Source organism: Drosophila obscura, unplaced genomic scaffold (assembly GCF_018151105.1).
Source record: "Drosophila obscura isolate BZ-5 IFL unplaced genomic scaffold, ASM1815110v1 contig_4, whole genome shotgun sequence".
Lineage (NCBI taxonomy): Eukaryota > Metazoa > Arthropoda > Insecta > Diptera > Drosophilidae > Drosophila > Drosophila obscura.
Window position 1 is genome coordinate 8,871,591 of NW_024542828.1, and position 15,456 is coordinate 8,887,046.

A 15,456-nucleotide genomic window follows, 5' to 3' on the forward strand; every position below is an offset into this window, starting at 1 on the left:
CAAATCTATGGAGACCAATGCGAATGTAATCTATAATAGATAGTATCTGGAGAAAAAAGTATCTGTTGGTGGCAAAAATCGAATAGGGTTTCGCTCTCTTTACTTTCTTTCAAAGGTATTGAATGTGGCCAATGAATGCATTGAATGGGGGGTATTGTAAATGAAGATTATACTTAGATATGCTTTCAAATAGCAGACAAAAATTAAGGGAACTTAAGGAATTTCTATGGAATTTGGAGAATATTTTAACTCTTATTAATCTGAATTTTAACAATTGACAGCAGCACTTAAAAGTATTTTAAAAAAATAATTCTATCTACTATATTTCCATTCAATTGAAAGAATCACTTGGAAATGTCCCCTCATTCATGCCTACCCTATGTTCGTGTGAAATCTTTTTTTTTTGGGTAGCCAACAGTCCAACAGCTGCCGACACTCAACTAACCGACACTCAAATTGAAAGTCAATATACAGCTGGCAGCAACTGCAATTTATTGTTACAAAAAACTGGCTTAATTGCTGGCAAATGGAAAAATCGTTTGGTAGCGGGCAAAGCCGCATGTTCTGGTATTTTTTTTCTATGCTGCTGAAAGGGCATTGAGACAAGTGGCAGCGATGTGTAAAGGTAGGGAAATTGCTTGTTTTCCTATAGAATTTTATACATGGTGGACAGTTGTTTGATATTTGCGCTCAATAATTTCATTTTATAAGTTTGATATTTATTTTATTTGTAATTTCGGCTAGCCCGCAGCTATTCGTAGCTCCTGTCAAATGGTGCGTATGAGTGATTTTTAGATTTACATTTCAATAATCCATCCACACAAGGAAATAACCTTGTGATGGCCACAATTTGGGTTAGAGGTACCAGAGGGTCCCAAGGCAGCCCGCAGCTGTTTTGTAGGCAACAAAATCAACAGAAAAGGCGTTGAAGTAAAGTGTGAACCATACAAAAGTAGTACCCATAAAGGCGTTAAGGGCAACAACATCTGCAATTTATGCAGAATCGATGAACAGAGTCAGAGTCGAGAGCACACACACACACACACAAACACACAGCAAAATGCTGACTGGCTAACAATTAACCCTTTACGTGCCAATTGCCTGCTAAATAAATTAGCCCATGAAGGTGGCTCCGTGTGACTGAATTTTGATTGAAAAACCCCCATCGTAAGTGTGGAGTCAGCAAAAATCTTAGCCCTGCCACCACGTCCCATTGCTCTGACGCCTTTAAGCAGGCCCTAAAAAAGTTTTCTTCCTCCGGTCTACTTCAAAAGGCATCACCCATCGAACACCGAAACAGAAAAGTAACCTTAAGGCGAAACGCCTCAAAACTTGAGGGCGGGCAGGCTATTTTCCAGTAATTTAATTAAGACTTTTGTTTGCTCTTTCCGTCAGCTTTGTTCGCTCACCACCCAAATTGTTTTTCGCCCGAATAAGGTTAAGAAAATAAATTAAGCATACGCCATGTGTGTGTGCGTGTGTGCTTGTGTTTGTGTGGCCTGTTGCCGTGTGGTTTTTGATGGTCAAAGGATGGGGAAAATTTCAAGTACACGCAAAAGATGAAGAGCCAATCAGTGGATTTTTTTTAAAGGTTTTTAAGAACTGAATGAGGGCAGTAAAAAAGAGTCCATAAACTGCTAAAAACTCTGAGTCTCAAGAGCCCAAACGATGCTTCTTCTAAGTCAGAGAACTTCCCTTAGTTTCACTGAATCTGCATAGAATATGTATACCAGGATTTCATACCCTTCATAACTTATTTTTCCTAGTTGTTTGCTCTGCCTTTGCCCTTCAATTATTGCCTTTTCCAATGACACTCTAACCCAGAAAAGAATTCTAATAATATAACACAAAACCTACAAGTAAGTAGTTCATTAGTGTAGCCACAACATATCCTCACTTAACTAAGAATGTAGTTTGCAAGTTAAAGAAGAATCCGCTCAGCTCCCTTTCCCTCACGAGCACTGGAACTGTCACCCATAAAAGAGCATCCATCAACTCACAAAAAAAAAAGGGGTCGGGTGGAGTGGGTAACAGCATGCCACAAAAATCCAAAAGTTACTTTACTTACCATTAAGCTTGACAGCCATCCCTGGATACCCCAAAATGTGCTACCCACACGAAATGTCAGATTTTACTTTTTATTTTTTTCATGCGAGTTGTATTATGCAAAGATGCTCCCACTGGGCAGGAGTGTACCACCCCACTATGCCATAGCACTGTGTGACACAATACAAATTGAACGGGGGATGGGGGTCCTACATTATAATTCATTGAGCGAGAGCAATACGATTTTTGGCATTTCTTAACTGTTCCCCCGAACGAGTGCAGCACAACTTTTAACAATGACATTCAGCAAAACCCGTATGAAAAAATCCATCCTGCACTCCACTTCACTCCACACCACTCCCTTTCCCTGCTGGGTAAATATTGCAAAAAATTGCATATGCCAGTCAGCCCCCTCCCCCCCTGGGTGGGTCAGAGGTCGCTACAGCAGCAGAGGCATCCCGTATGTACGGACGGACACAGACATGGACATGGACTCGTGATTCTGGGGTTCTGGTGTTCTGTACAGCTTTTCGGACCAACTTTTGCTTCACCGCAATTTTTGTCGTTTGTTGGCACTGCTTTTGCGCTCTCTTTCTGCCCTTTACTTCCTCTCTTTTTTTCCCTTATTTTTTTTTGTATTTACTTAAATTGTAAAACATGAGTTTGTATTTCACTTTTGTCATACGCATACGTTAACACGAACCAAACGTTTGGGGGGGTAGAGGGAAAAAAATTAAGCAATTTATAACGAATATTTAATTTTTTTAACGCTGCACAAAAATAATCAAATAAACGCTTTCAATTTACACAAATTGTCGAAATTGTTTTCCAACTGGAAATGCTCGCGAAATGTGCTGCTGACGTATAGACAGGATAACAGCATAACCATTTTAATAGTTATTTCCAACTTTTAAATAAGCGGTTTGAAAAAAAGATTGGCGGGATAAAGTGATTTACATTTGCAGCAATTATTCGCAGTAAGATTTGCTGTACACATTTTCCATAAAATATTAAAATCATTTCAAGGAAATGATTCAAACAAATTAAACAGTAATTACAGCTGGATGTTCAGCGTAATTTTTTCAGATTTTCCGCAGAAAAGAGTCTGTATTATTTACGTATTTGATGGTGGAAAAGTTGTACTGTCTTAAGACTGGAAAAGTTGACCCTTGGCTGATTGGAAAATTGCCCAGTCACGCTTAAACGTTGTACGATAGAAGTTGAAGCCATTTCGTTGACGAGCTGCTGTGTGTAACGAGGCTATAATTTAATTTCCTTCAAGTTGATAATTTCACTTAAAATTCTCCAGCTCTGAGCTCATTGAAATCCAACAACAAAACCCACACAAAATCGTTATAACATACAAAAAAAAAAAGAAGCAGCGAAGTACTGTAACCACTTAAACTTTAAGCAAAAGTGAACTGTAGGGCTGGGTATATTTTTACTTTCCCTATGGGGCTGGGCTGGGGCTCAACTTTGTTTCGCTTTTCATTGGATACTTTTTGTATGCCAATTATAAAGCTGCATGAGCTGCTGCTGCCAAAAGCGAAAAACCAAGTTCAAGTTGTCCTGCCACTGCCACTCGTAGTCCAAAATCCTCTGTGCTTATCCCCACTCCAAATGCCATTCCATTCGGCAAAAGTTTGATGCAATTTTTATTTGAATTTTCGCTTTAAAAGCTTTTGTTTTTGGCTTGTGGGTTTAATGGTTTTTTGGCAGTGTGACAACAAAAACTGGAATTGAAAATGAAAATAAAAATATGCATAATCCGAAACAGGTTGCGGGAAATATTATGACATGAGGGAGAGAAAGGGGACATAATTCAATGATGGGCTTTCGCCTCGCCCACTTGTGTCTTCCGATGAAAACCTTTTCATCGGTCGCTCAACATTCAATCAATAATTTTGTCAGCATCCGTAATTAAGCTTAAATCGAATGGCTTACCCAGCGTACTCGTATAGTGATGTGACATTCATCTCAGATACTGACCTGCAAAAGACACAGAGGAGAACGAAAAAAGGAAATGCAATTATAATGAGGTCAATTATGATGGTTTTTTTTTTTCTTTATCTTTTTCTGCTTCGTTTTGTCTTTTCTTTTTCTTTTTCAGATCATTGAAAGGAGGCACAACAGTTGATTACGGGGATAAGGTTGAGGATATAATGATGGAGTAGCAACAACGTCTAGAATAACATATCTACAACAATATTATCTAGGAAATTTAATTTTCTGTTTATTTATTTTTATTTTCTTTTAAGAGGATTCGCTTACGGTGAAAATAAAGTCAATTTTTTGTTGTTCTTGCTGTAATGCTGTAAATTGCATTTCCCTGCGAGGGTTAGACGATACCCCCAGGGCTACAGCAACAAGAGAGAGAGATAGCAGCAGCAGCAGCAGGAGCAGCAAAAGTGACAGAGAGGAAGATAGAAAATCTGCAAAAGTTTATGGGGGGAAAAAAAAGCGCAACAAAAACAGTAGACGACAACGGCGTTGAAAGCGAAGGAGCCGGGAAGGAGGTGGAGTTGGATGAGGAGCATGAAGAACCCTAGTATCAAATGCAAAACGGAAGTGGAAGTGTTATTTTTTCCTTTGTTTTTGTTGTTTTTCAGTACTTGGCCAGGAAGAACTTGAAGTTGGGCATGGCGATGGGGGGGGGGGGGCCCAAAACTTTGGGGGATGTTGTTGCCCTGTTTGGGGCGTGCGACACGGATGAATAAAATCGTATCAAATGCGATGCGGGTGCAGGAGTCCCTTCATGGAGAGTTGCCAGATCATCGTTGTCATTGAAGTGGGAAATGAAGTGTGCAATAATACGAAATGATATCTATATGTGTCCAAGTAGGAATACTTACAACAGACTGCTACTGATATTTATACATGCAAAGACTCATGAAATTAAATAAAAATACAACAATGTGTCCCTGAGGTGGCAAAGGTAAAAGGTTTTCAATAGAAAGAAAACCAAAAAGCATACAATAAATAAGGAAATTAAATCAATCTCTCTCTCTGTCTGCGAAATGGGGCCGCATTATTGTCCAGAACATTGTCTGACAAGTATTTAAATCTGTTAGCAAATATTGTGTGTTAATTTTGATAAAATGTATGCTATAATTAGCTAAGAGACTGCACCCATAGAATAATATACAATATAATCTTTTCCCGCTTACTTAGTCACAGATTAATCATTTGTTTTAAAGTATTTAGTCTCTCAATTCTGCCAAGCCAGAAACTTATTGAGGCTGATTGCCACAATTCTTCCACCTACACAAAATGTTCAATCTTTCAGCTCAAGTTCCTTGATTTTCCCTACCTTAAAGCAAAGCCAGTGATGATTTATTTCAGCCAAGAGCTGAGCTGAGCTGAGAAACTCTCATGCAAATACAAGTACTTTTCATCTCAGAAAAGTTACACGAAAAACTTACAGAACTGAAGTGAAATTCTGCTGTGGGCCTGAGGGCCCATCTCTCTCCCTCTCTCTCTCTCTCTCTTTTGCTCTTTCAATCTCAATATAAATCTTTCTCCCGCTCTGCCCTAGCTCTATCGGTGCTACAATCAATATCACACTTTGGCACAAGTTTCATTAGAGAACATATTGAACTATGTGGGTGGGCAGGCAGAAGTTTTGCTCCTTCAGCCACACACCAGAAGGGGAGAGAGAGTGCAGAGTGCGATGAGGAGATTGCACGTGCCAAAAGTCTCAAGTTTAGCCGTTGTTGCGGCCACTGAACAACAAAAAATTCGCTCCGGGCAAGGACTCTTTCCTATGTATAAGTATGGGCGTGGAATGGTGGCTGGGCAGTGTGATGAAGGCTGCAAAAGATGAGACGATGACGACGACAGCTTGGACATGTCATGGGTAAACGCCACGTGAGCGTTTGGCTTGGCCTTTGGCAAATTTTCTTATTGCATATATGAACAGTAGGTAAAAGACGGAGAGAGAGAGAGAAACAGGGAATGAAAAGAAAAACCCGTGAACAAAAATAGTGCTGCATATTTATGGGCGCCCGACACAGCCCACAGAACGGAACGGCATGGAATGGAATGGACCAACCAACGAACCGTTTGAAGGCTTTTGTAATTAAAAAAGCAAAAATCTTAACACAGCCCCCACTTTACCACGCCCCTTCTGTTCGCTTTGCCTTTTATGTGGATGGGTTTTTTTTTTGCGCAATGGTTGGGTGTGGCTGTGGCTGTGGGTGGGGTGGGGTGGGGTGGTGTGGGGGGGACAACGCTTAAGGATACTTGTGCAAGATTTATGATGTGTTAGTTTTTTCGAGTGGAGTTTTTTTTACGCCCGACATATGTATGCATATGCATGCTCAAGCGGCAGAGGACATGCAATTTCTCTTGCAGACCATCCCACCCCCACCCCCCGGCCAACCCACGCAATGTCCCGCAATGTTCCGCTTTTGGCAAATGGCGCTCAATTTTTTAATGAGCGCAACGGAAATGTGGAAAATGTCTCTGCTTTTCTCTCTCTCTCTCTCTCTCTCTCTCTCTGTGTGTGTGTGGGTGTGTGTGGCAGGCATGGGTGTCATTTTGATTTATGAACATCGCCCTGGCATCCGACAGATTTTGTCATTTTCAGCTGTCTCCCTCTTTATCCATCCCATGCCAGCCCCTGTACCGACCCCTCTCTTTTTGAAACGCTGTCTCGCCGCTCCCTCTGCGGTTTGTGGTGCGCTTTTAGGCGAAGCGCAAAAGGAAATTATTTTTAATGGTCACAGTCATGAAGTGTCCTCACAGGCCCCGTAGCCCCCCACCTCCCCCTATTGATACGTAAGCCCTTCGCTGACTGCAAAAGCACTTAAACCATATTTACGCACATGCGTCCATTAATCAAACAATTTATCAAAACATGTCATTCGAAAATGTATGTGGAAAATGCGGATATATGTAGGGGCTAGGCAGGAGGCAGGACGCAGGCAGGAATCGAATGACTTGTGGACTCCTTGAGAGTATCCATGTTGTGACTTGTCAATCATAATGATGATTAGTCACATTTCTTAGCCACACACACACATTTTTGTTCCTGGCGCCATGTCGAGTGCCAATTATCTTTGGCCAAGTGCAAACAAATATATACTCGTACAGGGCGGCTCTGCTCTTAAGACAGAGTAGGGCCCAAAGCCTCAAAGTACGGATATGCCAAGCATATTTACATACATAAGCGGCTCCTATGGCTTGGCTTATACGGCTATAGTTTATCAAGTGCAACAAAGAAGACACGGAAAGAGGTTAATAACTACAGCCGCAAACACACTACGGAAAAATACGGAAAAAAGCAAAGCAAAGCGAAGACAAGAGAGAGATTTGAGGCGAAGCACTTTACCATCCCACCCACCACTTACAGGGGAATAATGCAAAGTTTTGTGAAAAGAATACACACACACAGCAGCAGCAGCAGAAGGCTTTTCTGAAAAGGATATAAGCAGGCATTTAACCTCTCGGATGTTGAGCCATCCATCAGACGATTGCCTTACACCCTCAATTGATGGCGGGTCAATATTTAAATGTAAAAGTGTTTAGACGATGAGAGAGAGATAGATAGAGATGGATCATGTTTCCAAATGCTACAATGCACATCCATTTTATCTATTTGTGGAAGGAAAATTATTTAAAGCAAGTGGGATTCGGAGGGAGGCCACAGCCAGTAACAGAGTCTGTAGAGTCACACAGCGTACAGAACTAACAGTGAGTTAACAGAGCTAACCGAAACCAAACTGCAACTGCAAGTAAAAGAGATAAGAAGCGGCTGTTGATTCGAACAAAGGGAGAGAAAAGAACCCCTCTATTCGTGAACTATCTATCACAATAAATATTCAACTTTAATTCCTTGTAGAGTACAACTTTGTATATACCCTAGAAAAGTTACTTAAATAATTGCTTGCTGTTGAATTCAAAACCAGAACAGGTCCTGGTTTCCATTTAGTTTGCATTTCTCAAGCAGGGGCAACTTTTGCCCCTATTCTATTTCTCAAGCATGTAGCTTCCACCTGCTTTTTCCTACTCTCATCGCATCGCATCCGTTTTGCATACAAGCTACATTTTTGAAGGCGCACACTCTTAGGTGCTCTTGTGGTGGTGCTGGCATCCCAGGGGGTTTCCTTCATTTTGGCAATTCTTGTATCCCAAACCAACCCATGCCATTCCAGCATCTACCACACATTCCGCACCTCTCTGTGCCGCAGTATGTGTTCCATTTATATATATATCATATATGCATGTGTGTCAAAGCCGTGTAAAATAATACAAAAAAAATGTGTGTGGCATACTTTTCGCAGACCCGCACTTCTCTCTCTCTCTCTCTCTTTGTCTCACTGAGAAAATCAGCATTCATTCATTTTTATGGGCTTTCTTTCGTTCTGACTTTTTGTTTCGGTCTGCACCGCCCCCCATTCACATAATTGAATTTTTATGACCTGCTGCCAAACAGGCGACAAGGCGAGGAACAACTTCAACAACAACAAAAAAAAGAATTAGGATCCACAACAACAACAAGAAGAACAATAACCCCAAGTGCCATAAAATTCCCATAAATCGTGAATTTCAAAATGCGCCTATGGCGCTGCTGGGCTGGCAGTGGTGGGAGCAGGAAGAACCATCTTTTATTAGCTGCCATAATCGAAGTTCGGGCTCTCCTCCATATGCTCGTTTACTGCGTTCAAACATGCGACAATCGCAGCCGAAAAATTGCAACTGCAATTCGAGCTTTACTCCGTTGTAGATTCTTTGGAATGGAATACTCTGGGGCTGGTTTTTGGGGCTGGGCGGATACGTGTTTTTCCAAGTAAAACTTTGGGCCCTCGTCTAGCCCCGAAAAGGCATTTCCGGGCAATAAAACTCTGGCGCGTAGCAATTTTCATTGCAGTTAGTAGGCGGAGCAGTGCAACGAACCCAGTACCACGAACAACTTTTGTACATGGCGTGATATGCGCCTAAAAGTATGCAGCGACTGCAAAAACAGAACAAACCGTCTGATAAGCATAAAAAGCTAAAAGGCAGACAAGGGCTGGTATAAGGGGGGGACCGGGAACACAACACAGAGACAGAGAGCCTAAACTGACAGGCAGTAGGCTTTGTTCTGTCCAAAAAAAGTGACCAACGTCTCTTTGTCTGTCTGTCTGTCTGTCTGTCTGTCTGGCTGATGTTCCATCTTGTTGCAATTTCTGGTATACGAATTGTAGGAGAGCCTCAGACATTTTGCATTTGCTCGCAGATATTAAAGTAGTTGCATCTTCATATTTAAGTGCAGCATAAGCTGGATTCTCTCTCGATTTCGACTTCATTTCAAACGAATCCTTGATTAATTTCACTGCTGTGAACATCCAAACTTTTCATAGATTGATAACTGAATATTGTTTAGGAGGGGAGCAGAATTTCGAATATTGCCCATAGATACCAGAAATGTTGAGTACCATGAACCGTTGAGTATTAATAATTTATTTAATACGAGCAGCACACAGTTTCAGTTGTAGCTAATTTAGTAGCAAGATCTTTGTGTTTGTTGTTCCTGTTCCATGTTCCTGTTAGCAAATTACCCTTGAAACATACATACGTATGTGCGAATTGTACAATGTTTCATTATGGTAATACACGTATTTGAATTACTGCATATACTACGTACATAAAAGCCTTCGAAATGAGCTTGGTTTAGCATGCCCGTAAATGCTGGTAAAATGTTTTATTTGTCTCTTTATTTACATTAGAACTTTGGCACAGTAATTGCTGCAAAAACGGCCACATGGCCAACATCAAACGATGTTTAATTTTAATTTGTTCCATAGAAAAAGGAAATCCTTGAAAGTAACTCCTGGCTGCAAATGTAAGTACAGTAGAACTTCTAAAAATTATTTAGTTTGTGACCAGAAATGGCTCACACTTCACTACCCTGTGAAAATAGTTGGTTGTGGGTTTCTCTCCCATAGTCAAGTACAGTGCAACCTCTAAAGACCAAGCAGTATCTACACTTTTGCTTATGCTCGTAATCTTTGGATTTTTAAAAATATTTTTTATATAATTTTCAACTTTAAAAGTAGTCCTTTAATTTGTATATAATCTTTTATTTCTATTTTATTTTAATTTTTTTTTATCTTTCCCTGTAATTTCAGCATCCTAGACCGGCCAAAGTTTCCGGGTTTTTTGGGGTGAAAAATTTATTTTCATTTCCCTCAAAGTACGGAAAATTTATCACGTCGTGAGTTTGTTGCTTAATGTTCAAGTGTCGACTGCTCGTCCTGCTCCACTCCATTCACTGCGCTCTCCCTTGTTTCACTTGTTTCTATCTCTCGTTCTGTGGCTATCTCTCTCTCTCTCTCTCTCGCTCGCTCGCTCTGGCTGGCTGTCTCTCAAAGTTTCTTTTTTGAAGTGTGTGCACCAACAAGGTGTGTGTGTGTGTGTGTGTGTGTGTGTGTGTGTGTGTGTGCCTATCCATGCGAGTATCTCTCTGTGTGTGTGTGTGCGTGCGTGCTGCGTTTGTTTGTCTCTTCTTTGCAGCTTGTTAAATATTTATCTGCCCTTTTTTTATACATATATGTATATGTATGCATGCATGTATATGTATCTACCCTAACACGAGACCCCTGTGCAGGTCATGTTGGGTATGTTGAGTTTTCTAGCAATTTCAGTCAAGTCAAGCAGAATTCTATATCAAGGTAAAAATTGTATTTGAAATATTCTTTGAAAAAACTTTTTACGACGAATGAAGTTCCGTTCAAACATAGCAAAATTAAATTCCAAAAATAAATGTCAATTACCATTAAAGTTAGTTGCTATCTAAATTAGTATCTATTCCATTTATTTAATATATTTTGCGCATCTAAAAGGATCCCTTTTTTTAACCACAATTCAGGAGAGAGAGAGAGAGCAGTCATAATTCGTTCATTGCCCATTCACTATTACCTTTTTTTGAGCATTTTCCCCTGTTGCAATTTTGCACACTTTGAGTTTGCTCTACATTCTGTTTTGATGCGTTTTTTTTAATTAGCTGCAATCAAAAATTTAAGTGCCACCCCTCCCTGCCCACCCATCCAGGCAAGGTAACAGCAAAACTGACCAATACAAAAAAAACATTGAAGCAGCAAATTAAAAAAAAAAAAAAAGAAACACAGAGATATGCTCAAGGAGCTTAAGGCCACAGGCTTTAAAACCACAGCAGAGGAGCAGACACACAGAGGGAAAGTTGTGCTTCAGTTGCTGCAGAGAATGTTCATAACCTAATTAACTTCGACAGCTGTGCGGTTCGTGTCCAGTCACCACACAATCGATTTGGTCAAGAAAATATCCATTTCCGTTTCCATTAAAAGTGAGCGAACTTTAAGCTTTGGAAAAGTTGTGTCATTGGGACCATTGTTTAATTGCACTTTTTGGGATTTCCAATTATGGTGGCTTAAATATTTATTTAAAGCCAAATGGCCTCTAATGTGAAACGTGGCCACCCCGCACCCCGCACACCGCATGGCCTGCCAAAGGACTTACGTGACTTGCCATTTGTATAAATTTGGCCAGCACAGCTATGGCTGTGCCCGTGGAATATAGGAATGCGGGCGGGGGAAGGGGAGTGCAAAAAAACAAAAGTTTAATTGAATTTGCTTCACCTGGCCCGCAGCTGACGTCAAATGAACGTCCGTCCACCCCATCCCATCCCATTCCATTCATCCTGTCCCCGTGCCTGTGCCTGTGCCTGTGCCTGTCCCTATGCCTGTGCCTATGCTTGTGCCTGTCCCTGTTCCTGTCTCTAACTTTGTCCGCTCTGTGTATCTGGTTGCTGCTCTCCCACAGGATGCACGGATGTCCTTATGAAACCTGCCAGCTCTGTGTGGTTTAGTTGGGCAAATGACATGCCCGAAGAGTGGCTAACAATGAAATGATTTCTATGGAAGCTATAGATTATAATTACGTGATGAATCGCCATTGCATATGCGTATAATCAATATCCAAATTGAGTTTCCATACAATTCTGGATTAAGTCTTGCTTGCATTGAGATTTATCATTCGATTTTCTGTCTCAAAGTTAAGATTTAAAGTTGCATTTACATGCGAAATCCATCGAAAGTTCAACCAATAAATGCATCCAGTAATAAAGCGTTTGCTGTGTCAGCCGGACATCCTGGATTCCTCACAGGCCTTCGCTTTTGGTATGCATAAATTATAATTAGGATAAGCCGTTTAAGTGGGACGCCACACCAGCACGTACTTAACGCAAAACGTTAAGTTAATTGAACGCATATTGGGCCTGTGCCAGCCAAAGTCCCTCCCCCTCCTACCAATTATGATTTGGGTATTACGTATACGTATCCATAGCGGTTATAGGTTATATTGAGTTGATGAAGCTCGCAGCGTGCGAGCAAGTCCGCCTCTGGGTCAGGGTATCTATCTATCTATCTGGTCTTTGCACGATATCCATTCTGTTTTCCCCCACCGCACCACCGCACCACCGCCCCACCGTTTCCTGTATAGCGCGAACGTTGCCTGCATATTAAGCACTTGACTGCTTGTTCATGCATCTGTATCTATGTAGTTGTATCTGCGTCTATGTGTGTGTATCTGCGTCTATGTGTGTGTGTATCTGCGTTCTCGTGCACGGCACAATTTATTCATAGCTTCCGCTTTTTGACTCATTATCATTGACTTGCCATTGGCAGGCCATTCCGACTGCAACTCTGTAGCTGCAAGTCTCTGGCTACATGTATCCATAAGATACGCGTATGTGGGTGAGTGCCACGCCCCCCACACACGCTACAGTGGAATTTTTAATTATGCCTGCAGCCTTGACCTTCAGCCCCCTGTCACAGATGTGGCTTGATATATTGCAACATTAAGATATTCGTACGCTGATTTTCTCAGATATCGAAATTAAACTATTAAAGTGCACTTCCTCAGAGCCTTTTTTGAGTGAATGTTTGTGGCATTTTTCGAATAGATAAACGCTTTTAAATTGCTCGGAAGTGTAAACTTTGCCCCCAGCTGTGGCAGCAGCAGTTCATGGCTGCCTACGAAATTTATGTTGCCCACTTCCCATACTGCTTGCTGCATGGCCCATGTACCCCAATGAAATGACCGACCAGCAAATGCCGTGCGCTTATTAATGGGTCATGTGTGCAGTGTTAAAGTTTCCCCTTTTTTTTCTTTTGGAAGATTCTCTCTCGTTTTTTGGTGGAGTAGCAACAGCAGGACCTGGTGTACATTTCGTGGCCTGGGGGGAGGGGGAAACCTTATCCTATCTTTTGCTACTTGGCCAGGGTCCGTGCCAGCCACAAGAGAGTTTCGCAATGAAAGTTTGTGCACTGCTGCTGCCCTGTGGCTAAAAGTTTTTGGCACCAATTCCCTCACGTACTGCCTTGCCATACCCCTCCCCATCCACCCACCACTTTTATTCCACTGCCATTGCCTCTCTGCCCATTGTTCAGCATCGTAGTTCATTTTTGGTAATTTCCCGCCTTTAGCTGTAAGCAAATTATGAGCTTCATTTGCATATTTCCAGCAGAGCCAAAAAACAACAAAAGCCAAAAATTGAAAACGCGATTCGCATGAATTTACATAAGCTGGCACACACAGCCAGCGCAACCCAGCCGCCCCGTAACCCGTTTTTAACCACCCCAAAAGGTGTTGGCCAATGCATAAATCATCAGCTCTGCACACACACACACACTCCCCCACTTGCAGGAGTGGGACCTGTACAACAGTGCGGATTGCTGCTGGAATTCTATTAGCGAGCGAATCAAAAATGGGCAAAATGGCAATGTAATTGCAATAAAGACAGCTGGCTGGGCTGGCTGGGCTGGCTGGTTGCTGTCTGGCAGCTTCTAATGCCTCATCCAGTTGTGCAATAAATTCCGTTTGCAAGGAAATTGCATCGATATTTCGTATACGCAATGTAGGAAATTAAGTGGTTGTGCCAGAGTTGCCAGAGCGGAGACTAACCAAAGAAGATTGGCCCGAGCAGGAGAATGGCAAAAGGTTCACTTTGCCAAAAACAGATTGCCACAGAAGGAGTCAAGTAATCTGGATTGATTAGTCAGTGCCAAGGCTTTCGCCTTCCTGATGGCCTGATGACCATTTCCATGGAAATTTTTATTGTTGCTGCTGTAGCCATCAGAGCATTAAATTCCCTTCTGGGCAAACTGTCATTGTCAATTCCAGGAATTGGCCCGCCCCAAAAACGAAACAACTTGACCCAAAATTGAGTCAAGTGCAACAGGGGAAAAAAAAAATCAAAATAAAAAAGGCGGACAAAAAAACGTAACGCCCGACGTAATTAAAGTCCTGCCACCAGGCGGATGTTGTTAAACAAGCAAAGCCAAAAAAAGGCACAGAGCATGCCAGAGGGATGCGTTGCTCTTCCGTAACAATACGCTTCCGGTTAGAGAGCAAAAAGGCATTGGCAAGTGCCACTGGGTAGTTCGACTGGGAAATTAAAAGTGCCACAGCAACTGCGAACCCAACAAACCCAAAACCGAACAGCATACACAATAAAAAAAAAAAAAAAACACATACAGAATCAGGTGAAAGGGCGACAATAATTGGAACAGTAGAGCAAACCCATCCCCAGACTCAACCATTTCCCGTGTAGCCTTTGTAATGGGGCTTGTGTGGCCGTCGCACCGCACCACACCGCACCGCACTGTCTCTGCGTTTTGCAGCAGCTGCGTGCCACAGAAACCAACTAACGTTAGATGTCCCTGTCCCAGCCACAGTGCAACTTTAATTGATTGTGGTCCGAGTCTTGTTTTGTTTGCAGCTGAAAAGTATGCTCTCGTTTTTGCCCATGACTTAAGAAGGGGACCTTATAGGACGGGGAAAACGGTAAATTAACGGTAAACGCATCAACGAGTCAACCCTGTCTGTCTGCAGATGGATTTGACACAAAAGTGAGCAGACAGTGGAGGACAGAAAAAGTGACAGTGGAACACGAGGGGACAATTGGTTGTCACGGGACAATGAATAAGGCTTTGCAGTACCATTGCGACTGTACCTGTTAATGCTTACATTTGTAGGATATAAAATGAGAATAAACTGTAGCTTTACCCTTAGCTAGGAAGCATTAATAGCCCCTGGAGGGCCTTTTGTGTTTCTTATGTTCAGAGCAGCAGCAGTAAGAGAGCAACAGCGCATGTTACAGCGCTCCGTTTAACACCCTGTTGCCGCACTGTTACTGCTACTGTTACCACACTGTTATCGGCGACTCTCTGAAAGCGCTGGCAGATCGGTCGCTACACGACTCTCTCAGAGTTCTTTGCATAAAGGAGAATCCATTAGAAGAAATCTCTTTGGTGTATTTAACCTCTCTCCCTTCACTGGTCTCCAGATCCATGACACATGCTCTAGTTTCAACCCCCTCAACAACTGTGTTTAAAGATCACCCATCCAGAGTATCGCTAAAATTTCCCAATTTGCAATAAGTATCCAATT

At 41.9% G+C, this 15,456-nt stretch overlaps 1 protein-coding gene across 4 annotated transcripts in view; it reads right to left on the reverse strand.

Annotated features, from left to right (window-relative positions):
* The window catches only part of LOC111065176 (poly(U)-binding-splicing factor PUF60-B), a 100,799-nt gene that overhangs the window by 26,301 nt on the left and 59,042 nt on the right, over positions 1 to 15,456 (reverse strand). For 2 of the 4 annotated variants that reach the window (XM_041594960.1, XM_041594958.1), the window contains one exon: positions 3,991 to 4,035. The exons of the other annotated variants lie outside the window; for them this stretch is intronic. In XM_041594960.1, the coding sequence (XP_041450894.1) occupies positions 3,991 to 4,035 (45 nt within the window). The remainder of the gene's footprint in view (positions 1 to 3,990; positions 4,036 to 15,456) is intronic. 4 annotated transcript variants of the gene reach the window in all.